At 38.3% G+C, this 16,903-nt stretch overlaps 1 protein-coding gene across 1 annotated transcript in view; it reads left to right on the plus strand.

Annotated features, from left to right (window-relative positions):
• Window positions 1-16,903, plus strand: part of POU6F2 (POU class 6 homeobox 2) — a 255,820-nt gene that overhangs the window by 216,416 nt on the left and 22,501 nt on the right. Inside the window, exon 6 of the mRNA XM_010581772.1 lies at window positions 13,397-13,603. Within this exon, the coding sequence (XP_010580074.1) occupies window positions 13,397-13,603 (207 nt within the window). The remainder of the gene's footprint in view (window positions 1-13,396; window positions 13,604-16,903) is intronic.

Here is a 16,903-nt window from a genome sequence, read left to right on the forward strand (position 1 = left end):
CTTGGTTGTTCTTAAAAAAATATATTACAAGGACATTTGTAAGTACAGTATGCATTTTCACAATACTTAAAACTAAATTTCATTTTGCAGTTGCTATTTCCCCTTCATATCAGCTTTGTTCTTAGGGAAGATTCCACCGTTTTTAGTCTTATTAACTAACATCTTGCTCCATGGATTGGTATCAGGGAGACTACTCAAATTAAGACAAAGCCTGAATGAAGGAAGCAACATCTGACAGTTGTTACTAATACTTTAAAATTTCCATATACTAAAGATATCTGTGGTTAGGTTGTCTGGTTCTTTCAGGCAATGAGTGTAGTACATCACTCCATAAGGAGCCTTCTCGCTTCATTTGGATCATTTCCGCATTAAGGCATTACCTACCAGGAGAGAGAGAGGCTGAATCTGGTGGACTTGGCAGTGTTAGGGTTACAGTTGGACTCAATGATCTTAAAGGTCTTTTCCAACCTAAATGATTCTGTGATTCTAAGTGTGGACTGGCAAAGCCAAGCTGTAGAAGTGCTCTGGATGTTCCTGGGGAGGAACATCTGGGGTGACAAGAGAAGAGAAAGGCTGTAGCTCTAACTGTGAATGATGTCCTCTGAACTTGGGAAGGATTTATTCAGTGCAATTCACTGAGGTGAACTGACACCCCAGCTGGCACAATTGCAAGAGTAAGTTGTGCAAAACAATAGCTCCAGGAAAATATTTAAAATAAACCATAAGCATAAGAGTCTCTTCTAGCATTATCGTTTCATTTTTTTCCCCAGCTTGTAGCCATGTTCTTAAACATTCTCCACAGTGTGTAAAAATGACCTTAATGTATTTTCCTTTTGTATTGGAAGTGTTTTAGTGCTGATGAAGGTAAAGTAGCAGCCCCTTAGTTCTTCCCTCAGGAACCTGTAATCCCAGTAAATTTTACCAGAAAGTGCAACAGTATTATCCCACTTGCAAGTCTTGATAGAGTGCATCACAGCCTTCAGTTATCTTAACTAAGAAGAAATATGAGAATATTACATAATATAGCAATTTTATTTTTTTTTAAGACAGATAGGATTGTTGCTATTTATTGTCTACAGCACCACCATAATCATGACTGGAATACTGTGCTAAGGCCTGGTTCTAACATAGAAAAAAAAGATGGCCTGCAAAAATAACTTAAAATGTAGTGTAAGACAAGTGACGAATACACAGACGGAGAAGGGATCCTGGAAACAGCTGATTTCTGCCCTTATCCTCCCCCTCCTCTAGAGTCAAGAAGGTATAGGAGCCCCTCACCTTTGGTCCTCTGCAGGTCACAGTTGCAAAGAAAAGGAAATCTTTTTAGGACTGATACAGAGACAAAATGCAAGGACAGAAAATGTACAAAGTGTCTGTGAATCCTTCACCTTCCACAGAACTGGCCTCAAGGATATGGGCTCTGCTGCCAGCAGAAGAGAAAGATGAAGTAGTTTGAATTCATATCAAGATACATAAAGAGAAATTTCAGTATGCCTGTCTGTATCCAGAGCATGTTGCTTCAGTACAGTAGCAATGTAGGTGCTGGAGATGGGATTACCTCAAGTCCACTGTTGCTTTTAATAAGAAAATCATAGTTATTTAAGTCTTCCTTAAGCAAACTTACAAACCAGCCCTGAATGGAACTGATAATTAAGCTGCATGTTCTACTCACAGGTTCATAAAATGCAGTCTCTTGCTATGTCTTCCCCAAATTTGAGAATAATTTGGTTAGATTTAACTGTCATTTTTGGAGTACTTGTTTAGCTAGGAACATCTTGAATGTACAAAAATAAATTGATAGCCCTGAGAGGGACTCAAATCTGTATATAAACTACCACTAAAAATGTATTTTGACCAGAGGAAATGGAGCAGTGACTGAATGCTGGATATTCATCTCCAAATCCACAGACAGCTACCTCCTGAGTTAAGTGCCATTGGATCAGGAGAATGTTTTGTCCTGAGGGAGATGCTAAGACCAGTCATTTGTGGTAGATACCATCACATATACTAAGTATCTGTATTACAGAAATTATTATTATAACCATGATTTGTATCAGGTTGTGGCCAGAGTGGAAATTTAAGTCAAGCTGTTAAGATGTGAGCAGAACACCTTTCTTCTATCTGTCAGCTCAGGTGAAATGGATTAATGATGCATTTGATAACGTGAGATACTTTAGCCATTGTGCTTTCAAGCAGTGAAGCATATGCTCCCACTACTAACCTCAAGAAAAGAACCAGCTGAGGGTATTTTCAGTGAGATAGCCACCTTTGACATAAAAAAACCCTACTGCTATATGGTATCTTTTCTTGATAACTCTAAGGTAGCCCTACAAAAATTACTTAAGGCTCACAGGAGTAACTGGCAGGGAGATAAACAGTATTTATACAAACATATTACAGATGATTGAATGGAGGACTGGAATTTTAGTGACTTTCTAAAAGTGAACTGATTGGCAGAGCAGCCCACTGAACCAGCAGCTATACCAAATTTCACAAGGTAAGAAGCACTAAGCCTGGCTTATATTTGGTTGGCAAATTTTCAAGGAGGCATTGGAACTGAAATGAACAATCAACTCTCTTTCTGATGATTGTGTGACAAAGGGAAGTTGTATTTGATCTCAGGAAGGATTTTTTTCCTGGAGATTCAGATCTAGAAACTTGGAGTCATGACCATTTTCCATCCAAGAACTTGCATATGACCCATCTAAATTTTCCCACCTCCTTTCAGTGAAATGAATTTTTCCTTCTTGTCCTGAACGTCCACATAATTGTGCTATATTATAATGAAATTCCACTTTATAGGCTGGAATGTTGGTTTTCATAGTGATGATCCACAGTAGGGAGGTAATCCAGAATGGTTTGTTCCGCCACAGTCATACTGGTGATTAGTGTTGTGGTTCATTCTCGGTAGTCTGTAAATCACTTGTTGAAGAAATTCATGCACTGGCAAATTTAAAAATGTTTCAGTAGTACATTTGTCTGGCCAGGTGCAAAGGTTTGCACAGTTATTCACCTCAGCCTTGCCTTGAGCTTTTGTAGACTATCACGTTAAAAGCTACAACTCATAATTAATAAGACCAACAGTTTCATCTTTCATTTAACTGAAGTAGGGTATGACTTTGTATTTAAAAGAATGTCTTGTTGCACAGGTGCAATGTTGAAGTGATGAAGGGTTGACAGTCAACTACTGTGTCATCCATAGTCATTGCATCTGGGCAGCAAGCTCAGGATTTATAACAGTATTTGCAGAAATATGATTGTATAACAACAATGTTGAGGATCATTGCTATTGATTGATTGAAATATCTATTAGCCTTCTTGTAGTGAATTTAGGCTAAATCTGAAATGATTGAATGAACTATCTTGCCTAACTAATTTCACCTTTAAGAGTTACAGACTGAGAAATCTGGTGATCTCTAATAAATATTTTATATAGTGTATGTAATTTGATAGTGAGAAGATGAGAGTAGATTATTCAAGAATATATTGATGGCCTAGAAATTCTTTGACCTGTAATCTAATTAAAGAACTGTGGTCCTAAAGATTGCATCTGAAGATTATTTGACGGTTAATGATTTCAATCCAGTTTATCATGGAGAGGTGTCCAAGAAACATCCATTGGTATTCTAAACAGACCAGTCAAGGCTAGAATAAAATATCATTAAGCCTTCAAAGTCATTTGTCCAGAATATAGTTATGTTTCCTCAGGAAATTTCATCAATGAAAATTAAAAAAGAAAAATAGCTCTTTGAGAATTCCAAATCTAACATATATTTGCAAGACCATAATACTTCTGGTGCAATAGCTAACTTCCTCAGGAATGGCATCACAAGATAAAGCAGTGATAGCAGTGACTGCCTACTGAAGGCAGTTAAGAGCATGCCATCTCCCTAACTGAGCTTCTTGTCTATGCAAAACAAGTTGAAAGGAGTAATCAAGAGAAAGAAATAAAAATAGAGGACCAGAAATTCTCCTGCTCACCCAGACACAGACATTGACAGTAGTGTGCAACATCCCTTTTTTAAGAGAGTAATATCACAACTTGAAAAATCAAAACAGCACTATATCAGTGAGAACTGTTGTGGCAGTAGAGAACATTATTTTGTTCATATCTATGCAAGATTATGTCTCAATAGCAGTTCTTATTTAGAAACCACAGGATCAAAGAGCAATTACTAAACCCTGCCTCATTCTGGCTCCCGAGCTCTAGGTAGCATCTCTGTAGTAGGCCGGTACAGTGCAATACAACACCAAGTAGCAAAGCTAGTTCCAAGCAAGCCGACAATGTTGCCATAGCATGGAAGCAACCTAATCACGTTGGCACACATTGTGTTTGTCCTAATTAGGCTTGCTGAGAAAGGGCAATTTGTTTCCCAAGCTAGCCTTGAGTGGCTCAGCATGGCATGTATTGCAAAGTGTAGGGAAGCCTACATTTTATTCTGCTGTATGTCTAGTATATTAGATTCTGATATGGCTGAAAGCAAGTCCACTCTTTATGCTATGAGGGAGAAGTAGCAGTAAACATTTATATTATGTTAATGCCCAAAAGAGACAATCCTTGTTCTAAATGGTTTGTCATCTAAAGACACAAAGTAATGGTAGGGTTTGCAGATGCAGTGCATATACAAAGCTTGCAAAGGTTGAGAAATTTTATTTCAGAGCAGGGATTTCTTGCCTCTGAGATGCTTGATACTTAATTGAGATTGAAATCTTCAGAGAAGCCAAAGTAGCAATGATACTTCTGTAGGCAGCTATGAAAACCTCAGCCTGCATGAAAAGAAAGTAGAGGTGAGTGAATATTTACCAAAATATTTTCACTGTAATTAAATCTAGAAATTCATGCTGGCGGCTCAGTTGCTTTGTATTTACTTCCTGAGAAAACGAATACCATTACTTTTTGTTCTCAAGAGTATTTATAGAAAAAAAAAAAAGATACCAAGAACCACACATGCAAAAGTATATTTGCTTGTATACACCCTACAAGGATCTGCACAACAATCGGGAACATTGTCTGTGGCTTGGGAGACAAGCAGTCAAATGCTAAAAACAGTGAGTTGTGACTTCTTTTTGTGATCATCAAACATTATTAGAAATTATGGCTGTTTCGTCATAACAATTCTGTTATGACAGTATTGGCTGTTTTGTCATAATGTAATATCATGGATCTGTTGTCATGTATAAAATATTTTAGCAATATTTTTGTTTAAGTTGTCCATCAAATAATTTTAAATAATGAACACTTTCATAAGAATCTAGATAGCTGATTTTCAGAAATGCTTGGGACCTGTATATCTAATTAAAATCAACAGTTGCTTTGCTCAACTCAGAGAACTGTGACCTCTAAGGGTCCTTACGCCTGACTTAATTCTTGATTTTAAAAGGAAGCTAAGTCTGATAAGTAGATTGCTTAGAAAGAACAATTCAGCAGACACTCAACATAATTTTTAATCTTTAATTTGGTAATTATAAATCTTTAGATTTTTTTCTAATGAGGAAACATTATGTTGTATTATTCAGGATGTTTGATGAAAAAGACATTCTTTTTTATGACTGTGTACATGCCCCTGCTAACAGAACATAACAGTATTTGCTTGAGAAAAATTTCACCACATAATTCCTACAGTGATGACAAATAAGGTCCTGTATAGTTTGATGTTAGAATACAAACATTATTTTCTAAAAAATAAAGCACTGAGAAAGTCGGGCAGAATGTCAGACTCAATGTTCCATTATGATGCTTACAAACAATTTACTATCCAATATATTGTATGATATATGAACAATACTTAACCTTGAAAATTATAATTCCTTACATGAAATGGTGAGTCAGAAGTACAGTTTCATAGGCGACTGTTTCTAGTATCACTATTTCATGCCTTGTTCTCATAATAGCATTTTGTTGTGCCATTTTTTTGAGTTCTCATCAGGAAATATAATGCAGCAAAGGAAATTTGCAAGCTTTGCATAAATAAATACTACTTTTACTTCAAAAGACACAGGCAGCCTTAGCCTCATCCTCTCTTGAGGTTCAAGAATCATATTGTCATTACTCCAAAGAATGAGATGGAGCGGCATTTCTTTCAGAAGTAGTCTGCAAATGGAGCTTGTATTCATCCTTCCAGTTTTTCAGTGTGTGGTTTGGTAGTATATATAGTATAGTGTATATAAATAGCTGGGTTTATTGATATTGGTAGATAATAAATCATATATATATATAAAAATATGTGTCCATGTGTTTATAATTTATATAGGTAGTGTGTATAAATGTGTGATTAAGAAAGAGGCAGCTGCACAGAGGCTAAAGAATCCTGTGCAGATTCTCATTATTCTGTCTTTCCTCAGTCATTTTCTTCTTAGATTATCTCCTTAAAGTAACTCATGCTGATACAGTGACCATACAAGAAAGAACATATCTCTGAACAGAAGCAGCTTCTGAAGGAAATTTGCAAAACTGTAGAAAATGAGCCAAACCATAAACATTGTCCTATGTACTGTAGATGGTATGACTGCTGGGGTTAAATTAGCTTTTGGCCCTGTAGAAGTAGGAAAAATGAGTTTAAACATAGCAGCATCATACAACAGAAGCCAAAGTGAGCTTTCATTTCATATTATATTCCAAGGACTAGAAAATGAAGATGAGTGAAGCATATTTAAATCAGCAAACACTCACTCAAATAGTGATTTTTTGGCTCACTACATAAGACTTTCGTGTATTCTGTTCACAGTTTGAGATCTTAAATTAGCTTATGCATATATGGTGGTTTGCCTCATTTTACTCAACAATTTTTCTGTTGCTCCTTTTACTTTTTCCCTGTTTTTCTATTTTATTTTTATATTGTTCTTCTGTTGTTCAAAACTGAATAATTAACTTTCAATATTTAAAGGGCTGTAACATTGATAAAATCAGAGAGACGTTCATTTTGATGATACTACTGAAAAAAAACTTAACATTTCCTTTTTATAGTTAAAGACATTTTTCAGATGAAATGACACTATTTGCTTTATGTCAGCCCTGGCTGACAGTAGAAACAACCTAATGTAATCAGTCTTTGATTTTACTTAGCCTTTTCACAGCAGAAACAAAGGCAGTTGTTGAATCATCCATTTGACTACAGTTTGTAGTATTCCTTTGGTTGTGCTAGGAAAACAATGAAGCAAGGCAGCATCCCTGTTTCTGATGAGGGGAGAGGAAGAAGAACTTAATAAAAAACAGTTGTATGTTTCATTTTACAGTATCATAGTAACTTCACCTAATGTCAAAACACAGTTGGTTTATTAGGAGCCACAAGGAAAGACTCATTGCTGGGAAATCAGCAATTAGTCCTTCATACAGTTATGCAAAATCTGGCTTTATATCAGCAGCACAAATGGGGCTACAATTAGACATTTATCCCCAGAAGTTCTGAGCAGTTGCTCAGCTTCTGCCCACAGTTTCAGCCTGAGTTACAGCGAAGTAATCCACAAAGGCAATTAAATATGAAGATGTGTTGTCAGTCAAGAAAGGATAGGAATGGAATTTTTTAAAATGTTATTCCTTCTCAAGGATCAGTTGCTTAAGGGATCCTTTTTAAGGGATCAGATGTTTTTATTTCATTTCTAAGAAGGAACCTTTACTGAGCAAGGCAACAGACCAAAATCTGTTTAACAGTACAATAGTGACTAGCACTTCAGTTTATCAGTGCTAGGACAGCTCCCTGCCATTGTGGGTAACACTTACAGATATTGTTGATATGCTGAGGGCTTGGGATTTTTCCCCTCCATGGTCAGCTCCATTCTTTGGTATTTTACCTTCACTTTAATTGTGTGCTTATTCTTACACTGCAGATGAATTTACAGTTTGCAGGACTGTGTAGGCAAAGACTGCTGAGCCCACAGATGGAACGTAGGAGCAGATCAACAAATTAACTTCACATGCAAGCCACGCCTTACAACTTTATTTCATATAAATAACACTTAATCGTGGAAGTTGGCTTGGCAATGGCAGATTCAAGTTGTAAGGTTTGAGAGGCCTGATCTCAGATATCTTGAAATCCTAGGATGCTAAAATGACAGTAACAGATGAATCAATGGAAAATATTCAGATGCTCTTAAAAATCACCCTGAATTTCCTTTGAAGTTAGAAACAAATCATTGATTTTTAAAATTCAGTTAACATCAGGAAACATAAAAAACTAAATTAACATCTGTACAAACTGCTCGCTAAGCATCTCAGGATGCAACTGATGTATCTATTAATCCATAAACAAAAATGAAAGAATCTTACTGAATACTTGAAGTGAAAATCTGACTCCACCAAGGCTTCTCGCAACACTCTGTCACTTGAACAGGGCCAGAATTACAGTCTTGGTGTTTTAACTAGAGGTGGACCAAAGCCCCATCTCTGTAACAAAGCTGAGGTCTGAATTTACATTAAATATCTTGGTACAATTTCCAGTGTCACATCTGCACTACATTTTGTGCCTATATCTGGAACCTGTACCTCAGAGAGATACAACCAGGTGTAATTTATTTTAATCAGCAGCGCTCTGCAGATTACTGTGCCTGACACCCTTAGAGGTTATGGAGCATTGACAAGGGTCTCCCTTGAATTAACCCTTGGACTTTCAAAACTGTCTATTTGTTGTTTTGCTTGTGCCACCTGTTTTGCAACTCCTCTGTGAACACTTAGTGCTTGGTTTCATTTGTATGAGGTATAAAAAGAATTGTGAAAGTCACATGCATAGTGTAAAAAAACCCACAAAACTTTTAAAATTATATTTTTGTAGCATGAGGACTTTTAGGGATGCCTTTGTTTTCTCAAGAATGTGTTTGACAGGTGGGATTGTTTATGAATTTGAGTCCAAACGTTGATAGAGTAAGAAGCCTCTTCTGCTATGTCTCAGAGAAGTTGTGGATGCCCCATCCCTGGCAGTGTTCAAGGCCAGGTTGGATGGGGCTTTGAACCCCCACATGGCAGGGGGGTTGGAACTAGATGATCTTTGAAAGGTCCCTTCCAACCCAAACTATTCTGTGATTGTGTGATTCTATAAGTATCCTGTGGGATAAGTCCCTGTCACATGCTGTTCCTGAACTGTCCTTGAATATAACCTGAAATAGCAGCATTTGCTAGAAAGTTGCGATGCCTCCCCACTAGGGAAATCACTGGCAATTAAATAATCTGTACTGTGGCACACCAGTGTGTCAAGCCCGTGGCATGGTCTTGTTTTATTTCTTCAGAATATTTAAATGTATCAAAACCATAAATTGTCTTCATAAAGTACCAGCTTTTATGATACTTTAACAGGACAGATTAGCAAGGCCCAGGGTGAAATTTCATACCAAAATTAGAGGAAGAGGGATCTGGCCCAGCATCAGGACAATCACATGAGGTTTGAGAAGGGGATCCAGTTTCAGTACTCCTCCTTATGTGTGAATCAGGGAGCTGTTAGTGTATTTAGGAGAGGGTACTTGGAGAAGGGGGAACTTGAAAGGGGAAACTTGAATCTGGGTTTAGCCATATCAAAGATGCACACCATAAAGAGTAGCCCTGTTGGTTAACTAGAAACAAGTGGATGTCTTTTTTTAACCAGACAAGATTTTACTTTATTTTGGTATAAAATGGAAAAAAAATCTTGAAATCTCAGTAAGTTTCAGAAAGTGGAAAAACTGTTTCCCATTCAGCTTTACCCTTGGCTCCAGTGGTAACACCCCTGAGGGCATTTGTTCATTTGTCCTTCTGGAACACGTCTCCCAGCTGTGTTTTCCCTGCTCCGTTTCTGGCTGTGTGGATGTACAGCACGCCATGTACAGAATGGTGTGTGACACACATTAATACATACAGATAGCCTTCTGCTTCTGACCTTACAAACTGTCCACTTCAGCACTGTCATTCTATAAAATGTCCAACTGCAGTCCAAGAAATGCATTTTAAATGTGAATGCAAACATTTCTATTACTGATAACACCAGCACAGCATTTTTTGCTTTGCTGGGATTAGGACCTTGATAGTTAAAGTTACATTGGAGTAATGACACTCCAAGGTCGTGTCCTTTACTGACATGGCAAAGGAAGGAGAGGCCTTCGCTATGTTTCTGCTGATAAAATTAAGAAGGATTATTCCTTGAGTTTGCTGAGATATGTTAAAAGTGGAAGAATATATTTGTGACCCATAAATATTTTAGGTTGCCAAAAACTAGGAGAAATTTACATGTTGCACTGCATGAAAGTTGTATTTAATACACCTGAAAGTCAGATTTTAGAACATTCTGAAATCTGATAATGATGTAAATAAATCCTTCCCTCAGTGAACAGCCATCTTCTCACGTGAACAGTAAAGCAGCTGCAGTTCAGTTAGGGACACTTAAAAAAAAAAAAAAAATAAATAAAAGTATTGTGATCTGCAGAGAGAAACTCACAGGAAATTCCAGCTTAGAAGGCTAACTTGCAGCCTCTGTCTGAATATGCTCCATTGTGCTTCACTTTCATGCTCTGTAAAATGGGGATAATAATCTTTATTGATCTGTCTATCTTTTAGGAATGCATTAAGGAGAATTTAAATGATATCTTTACAGTGTTTTGAACAGTTTTGATATATGCAACTCTTACAATACAGCTTAGGAGATGAGCCTGTCATTTTACCAGGTCCTCCCACAAGAGAGCTGTCCTGTTTTTCTTTATGGTTCTCTGGTCTTCCCATCCAAACTTCTTCTAACAGGGCAAGTTTGGTAAGTTAATGATGACTTCAGCACCTACCACTTGTTAGCTGAGCTGCTGTCACTAACCAAGTGCACTTTTTTCACACAAGGAGTCAGTTTAAGTTGTCATGTTGTACTTCACAGTTGAGCCTACCAAGAGGCACACCATCAGGCTGTGACTGCTGAAGGAGCAGTCACTCATTAGAATGCCATCACTTGATTGAGTTATATCTTAGCCTAATAATGGAAGAAAGAGGGTGATCCTCTGACAAAAGATGCCTGCCCCTCCAGCTATGCCTGAGTTAGTTGGCCATCATTGCATGATGCTTCCTTGAGGAATGGACTTTCTGGGGTTGTTGTGTATCACCTCTGGTGATTTAAATATGCAGAAGTCTTTACAGATCCCTGTTACTCTTCACAACACAGTTCACACATGTATCCTTGTCCTGGTTTTGGCTGGAATAGAGCTAATTTTCTTTCTAGTAGCTGGTACAGTGTTATGATTTGGGTTCAGTATGAGAAGAATGTTGATAACACACTGATGTTTTCAGTTGTTGCTAAGTCGTGTTTAGACTAAGTCGAGGATTTTTCAGCTTCTCATGCCCAGCCAGCGACAAGGCTGGAGGGGCACAAGGAGTTGGGAGGGCGCACAGCCAAGGCAGCTGACCCAAACTGGCCAAAGGGGTATTCCATACCATGTGATGTCATGCCTGGTATATAAACTGGGGGGAGTTGGCCGGGGGGGGGCACAGATCACTGCTCAGGTACTAGATGGGCATCGATTGGCAGGGGGTGAGCAATTGCATTGTGCATCACTTGTTTTGTATATTCCAATTCTTTTATTATTATTATTGTCATTTTATTATTGTTATTATTATTATCATCATTATTACTTTCTTCCTTTCTGTTCTATTAAACTATCCTTATCTCAACCCATGAGTTTAGGGGTTGTTTTTTTCCCCCGATTCTCTCCCCCATCCTACTGGGTGGGGGGAGGGGTGAGTGAGCGGCTGTGTGGTGCTTAGCTGCTGGCTGGGGTTAAACCACGACAGTCCGTTTTATATCTTCAGCAAGAGATTCAGAGTTGTTCCTCTAGTTTTGCACTCTCAGAAAGTAACTTAGTGGTCTGCCCACAAAGCCACTGATGTTTTCATTAAACACTTACTTTGGAGCTAATTTTACACCGTATTGTTCCATTGAGACAATACAAATTAATTGTTGAAATCAGTAGGAATTTTATATGTTTGTTTTGGAGACAAATTTGCCTTTAAGTTTCACTAGAAACACTTTAGCCTGTTTTCATGAGGAAACTAGTCTTATGACTAGTGCTGTCTATCCTTCTGTCCCTCTTTCCATCCATCCATCTCTCCATACTTACCTAATGGCTTTGAAACAGCTGACCAATTTCAAAAAAATTTACCAGAAATAAAGAGCTCTAAAAGATGATTAAGCTCCTAAATGTAATGAGAATCAGCAGATAGACTGAGGAAAGCTACACTGTTACTAGCCCCACTGAGGAAAGAATGGGAGAACTGAGCCATAATCACTCTATTTCTCAGCAGCCAAGTATTTCGAGGCTAGACAATGTATGTGATAAGAGACACTGGGCAACTGGGATCATACTAGTGAGGAACAAAAGGGACGTGCAGTGTGGTGGATGTTGAGGATAAAGAGGAGGAAAGCAAGGCTTTTGGAGAGGGAAGACTGGAAGCCTTACAGTGGGATGGGTGTTTCTGGGGGTCTATGATAAAGTGAGAGGAGATGTGGTGAAGGGAATAGAGATGTGTTTTGCTTTTTTTTTTTTTTTTTTAATTTTTCCTGTTGCAACTATCCTATGACTCTAGCTTCATTTGTAGTTTTTTGGAAAAAAAGAAAGTTTGGTTTTATTCCCAAGTGTCATCAGAAGATTGTTTCAGATGCTCTAATACTTGTAAAAAGAGTCTTCCATCAGTGTAACTTTCTTCAGCCTAGCAGCTTATTGACTGACGAGCTTTCTTACAGCATCTGTTTGACATCTCATCCTAATATTAGTTTTACAGGCACGTTCACATTTTAAGGAATCACTGTATTCTCAAGTCTGAGATGTCACAAGTGTCTCTTTCTGCAAGTACTTGCCCCAGAAATGTTAGCTAAAATGTTTTATCTAACACCAGCTCTCCCGTTGTGTTGTACTACTTGATTGTTATCCAAAAGCAGCTGCATTTTTATGAACATATCTTAATAAGCCATGTCCCGAAAGGCACCAGTATCTCTCTGTTCCTCCCTGAGATCGCATGGGAGTAATAGGTGGTCATCTAGAGTACTAGGTATCAGTAAATCAAGGAAAATTACATAAGCCCCTCAGTTCGCAGTTAATAACATTGTACGGATGAGTTGTAGAAAGCGAGACAGACTGATATTTGCATCTATTTCACTCTGTGTTCAAATGAGCGGTGGGAATAAAGCATCATCCAGGGGCCAGAGCGTGGTCCAGCATTTGTTTCATACACTGTCAGCCACAGCAGATTTGTTGGGGATGACAGTGGGTGGTGGTAAAACATACAGGTGATCTGTGACGTGACAAATGAGTTTGAAAGTCCTCATCACACCAGTAAAGGAGCGGTTGTTTCTCACCCTCAGCCTGTCATATCTGTCTCTCTGTGCTTATTTTACCTAAGTTTAACATGCATAAAACAACTATGTGTGGCAAGTGTGCATTTTCCCTTTCTGTGTCGTTTTTCCAGATTATTGGAACAATCCCACTGATGCCTAATCCAGTCCCCTCCAGCCAGGCGGCAGGTGGAGCTCAGGGACTTCAGGTGCAGCCGATAACTCCACAGTTGTTGACCAATGCCCAGGGTCAGATCATTGCTACTGTCATCGGCAACCAGATACTCCCAGTGATCAATACCCAGGGAATAACACTATCACCGCTCAAGCCAGGCCAGCAGGTAAAGTGTCTGTAGCCTAAATGATTATCAAAAGAGATGCGCAGAAATGTACTCCTCTTGGACTCTCTCATGGCCTTTCTAAAACCTCTGGCTTCTTTATCATTTTTAATAACAAAAGATGAATTCTATCATACGTAGTATATTAGTGCATACTATATATGTAGTTATTATATAATGTCATATAATTTATTTATACATTCAGGGGTTATCCAGTTTTGGTTTTATTTTTCTTTTAAAGGTCAATATAGGGCCAGCTGAGAAATTTTCTGCAGTAAAAGCACAGTAGGAATATGAGACAGGAGAGGCCTATCTGGCCTATAAAGTTGTGTTCCTTGGTTAGTGGTCATCTAGTGGACCGGGGTTTGAAATGTTTTGGAACGTGCAGAGAAAACAAAGAAAAATATAAAAAATTATTAGTCTTCTTCACTGGAAAATAAGATTTGATTGTGCATATTTGCATATATTTGCAATCTGTATTTGCACAATACAGAAAGTATTTTTAGGGAAATTACTATTCAGTGTGAGGCACCAGGTAGTTCACAGACTTCAGGATGGGTGCAGCAACTTCACTGAGGTCTGAAAAGATTTCTGTAATTCTTTTTCTAGTACTCTAAAGTCAAATTCATTAGTTTTGTCTACATCTGTAGAGCAAAGAATTGTAGTGCCACCTTTTTTCTCTGAAAGAGAGGAAATTGAGGATGGAAAAGACATCAAATATGATTACCAAAAAGGTACTTAGAAAAGTGTCACTCACTTAAATGTTCAGCTTAGCATTCCTATTGCTAGTAGTGCTTGTTTGCTAGTCCTGCCTACACCTCCAGTCACAGGTAGCAGCCTTTTGTATGTTTCTGAGAATCCCAGGCCCCACTGAAGTCGAAACTGATTATTTTCTTTCTTTTTTTTTTTTTTTTTTAAATTTAGAAGTAGAGAGCAAATGGATCTCTAAGGTGAATTTTTTGTTCGTTTTGAAAATGTTTCACATTCAAGTGGTTACATACCCTTTTCTCCATCCTGTCCTCTGTGGTATCTAGCAGAGGCATTTTCCAAAGCACTTGTCATTTATCTAACTTTATTTTCTTTAATGGGAGCAGACTTACACTACTGGCAAGTGCTTTTGCAATTGTTGCATGGATGTGGTTTCAAAGCAGATTGGATGGGAAGGCAGGCTCTGTGTTCCCCAGCATGGGAAAGCCTGACAATGGAATAAGAAACTCAGCAGTTTACATGTGGTTACCTGGGGGTGTGTGGGGTGGGGTGTTTCCTTTTAGTCAGTCCCCTGAAGAGATTAGATCTTTCTCTCCTTTATGGGGGAAGTTCTCAAAAAGCATAGCAATCCTGAGATCCCGTTTGAAACTCATGAAATTTAGAAGTAAAGAGGAGGACAGAGGTCCTGTATTATTCCCTGAGACCTTCTCACCCACAGAGCAACACACCTTCTGAGTCCTGCAGCAAAGCAACCTCATCCAGGCGACGTCTAGTATCAGCGGGCAGTGAGGGGATGGAGGTGTGACCTTTATCTGCACAGCTAGCGGCACTGCACTCACACAAAGGGACAAACTGCTGCTGAAGGCTGCAGCTTGCTGAATGAGCAGGGGTTCAAGGTAGAAAGTCGTTGTTTAGCCCTATCGTGCTGTATTATACTGGTTCACCCAACCTGTGTGCTCCTGTGCAACTACCAGCTGGCAGAGACGGTCACTCAGCAGAGCTCTGGTTGTGTCCAATAGCCATAGATGGGCCCCATATTATGCTGGTATGCCCAGCCATGCTGTGTAGGTAGAAAACATTATTTTGCCCAGATCAGTTTTGCAGGGTCTAACCTGTGACTCTCACACAGAGTCCTGAGGTCCCAGGGGTTGCAGGAAGGGCCACCAAATAACACAGAGCCTCCTTACCTACACCTTTTGGAGCCTGATCAAGGCAGTATTTTGGATCGGGGGCAGAAAAAAAGTAGTGCAATGAAATGTATGAAAAAATAGTACACATTATCATTTTTATAGGAATCACAGAAAATTATTTCTATGTATTTGTGCTCCCTCTACTGGTTCCTCTGCTTTTACTGAAGGAAGTCAGAGGAAATTTTGCCATTGATTTCAGTGGGAGCAGAAAAGAGGTAAGAGAGCCAGATTCCTCATAGGAATAATGCTGATGGACAGCCAAAAACAATTGAGCTAGTTCTATAAAAACTGCCCTATAATTTGAAAAGTAAATAGAATTGCACAAAGTAGAAGGAGATCCTGAATTTATCTTATTGCCTGGGTAAAGACTTAGCCAAACTGTGATGTTTGGCTAATGATAGCGTATTTAGTCATAAGTTTAAAACCTTGTTTTCAGAAGAACTGAGTGCTCAAATTCAGAGGGCTCAGCAGGAATTCAAAATATTTTTGCAAATGGTGTCACATGGCATTTGGTGTCTTGTAACTTGATGAAAGAAGCTTCAGAAGCAGGAAAGAAGAGTACAAGACAAGTTTGAGAAAAGTTTTGAGAATGTCACAGAGAAAAAAAAGAGGAAATAAATAATATAGTAAAATGTTCCAGTTGCAGATGATCCTAGGTTAACTCTCAACTTGTCACTTCCTTGGAAACTAAGTACTGTGGGAGAAAGAGAGGTGATTGCAAGTGATAATAGTAAGCTGCTGCTTGTTAGCTGAGTCACGATAATTGAACCCGTGTAGCCTGTTTCAGTTGCTAAGTAATGTGTCCTAGTGCTTACTTTTTGCCTGAAGACTTAAATGTCTCAGATACTGTTTTTAGTCAGCTTTACTAAGGTAGACTACATGCATTATTTATTCATACAACCTTTTCAAACTTGACAGACTAAAACCTCAATGTCTTCTCATGGAAATGAGTTCATAGATTACTTACCTGTAGTGTAAAGCAGTGCTTCTTTTTCTGTGTTGTAAATAGGTTGCTTTTTAATGTACACAAGCAATTCCATTGTAATCCTATTCCTCTTGTTTTTAAGAATAAATAGCTGTTTCTGATTTATGTTCTTTAAACTACCCACAGTAGGGATTGTTCCTCTTTAAATTACACAGAGTAGTTAAAGCTTCAGTGTTTTCACTGTTTTCCAAGATTCTACTAATCCAAGCAGCATCATCTATGCACACACTGAGAATTCTCCTAGAAATTGCAATGGCTTTCTAAAGCAGGCAGCTGTTTGCACTCCTGTTGTAGTCTGTGTCCTTTTCATCTCTGTTCATAAACAAGTTTTTCCTTGCCTTTAATAATATTTACTGCCCATCTCCCAACCATTTCAATTTCCACACTAATCTCTTCAAGATTTTGTGATCAGAACTGAAT

Source organism: Haliaeetus leucocephalus, unplaced genomic scaffold (genome assembly GCF_000737465.1).
Source record: "Haliaeetus leucocephalus isolate CR32 unplaced genomic scaffold, Haliaeetus_leucocephalus-4.0 Scaffold808, whole genome shotgun sequence".
Lineage (NCBI taxonomy): Eukaryota > Metazoa > Chordata > Aves > Accipitriformes > Accipitridae > Haliaeetus > Haliaeetus leucocephalus.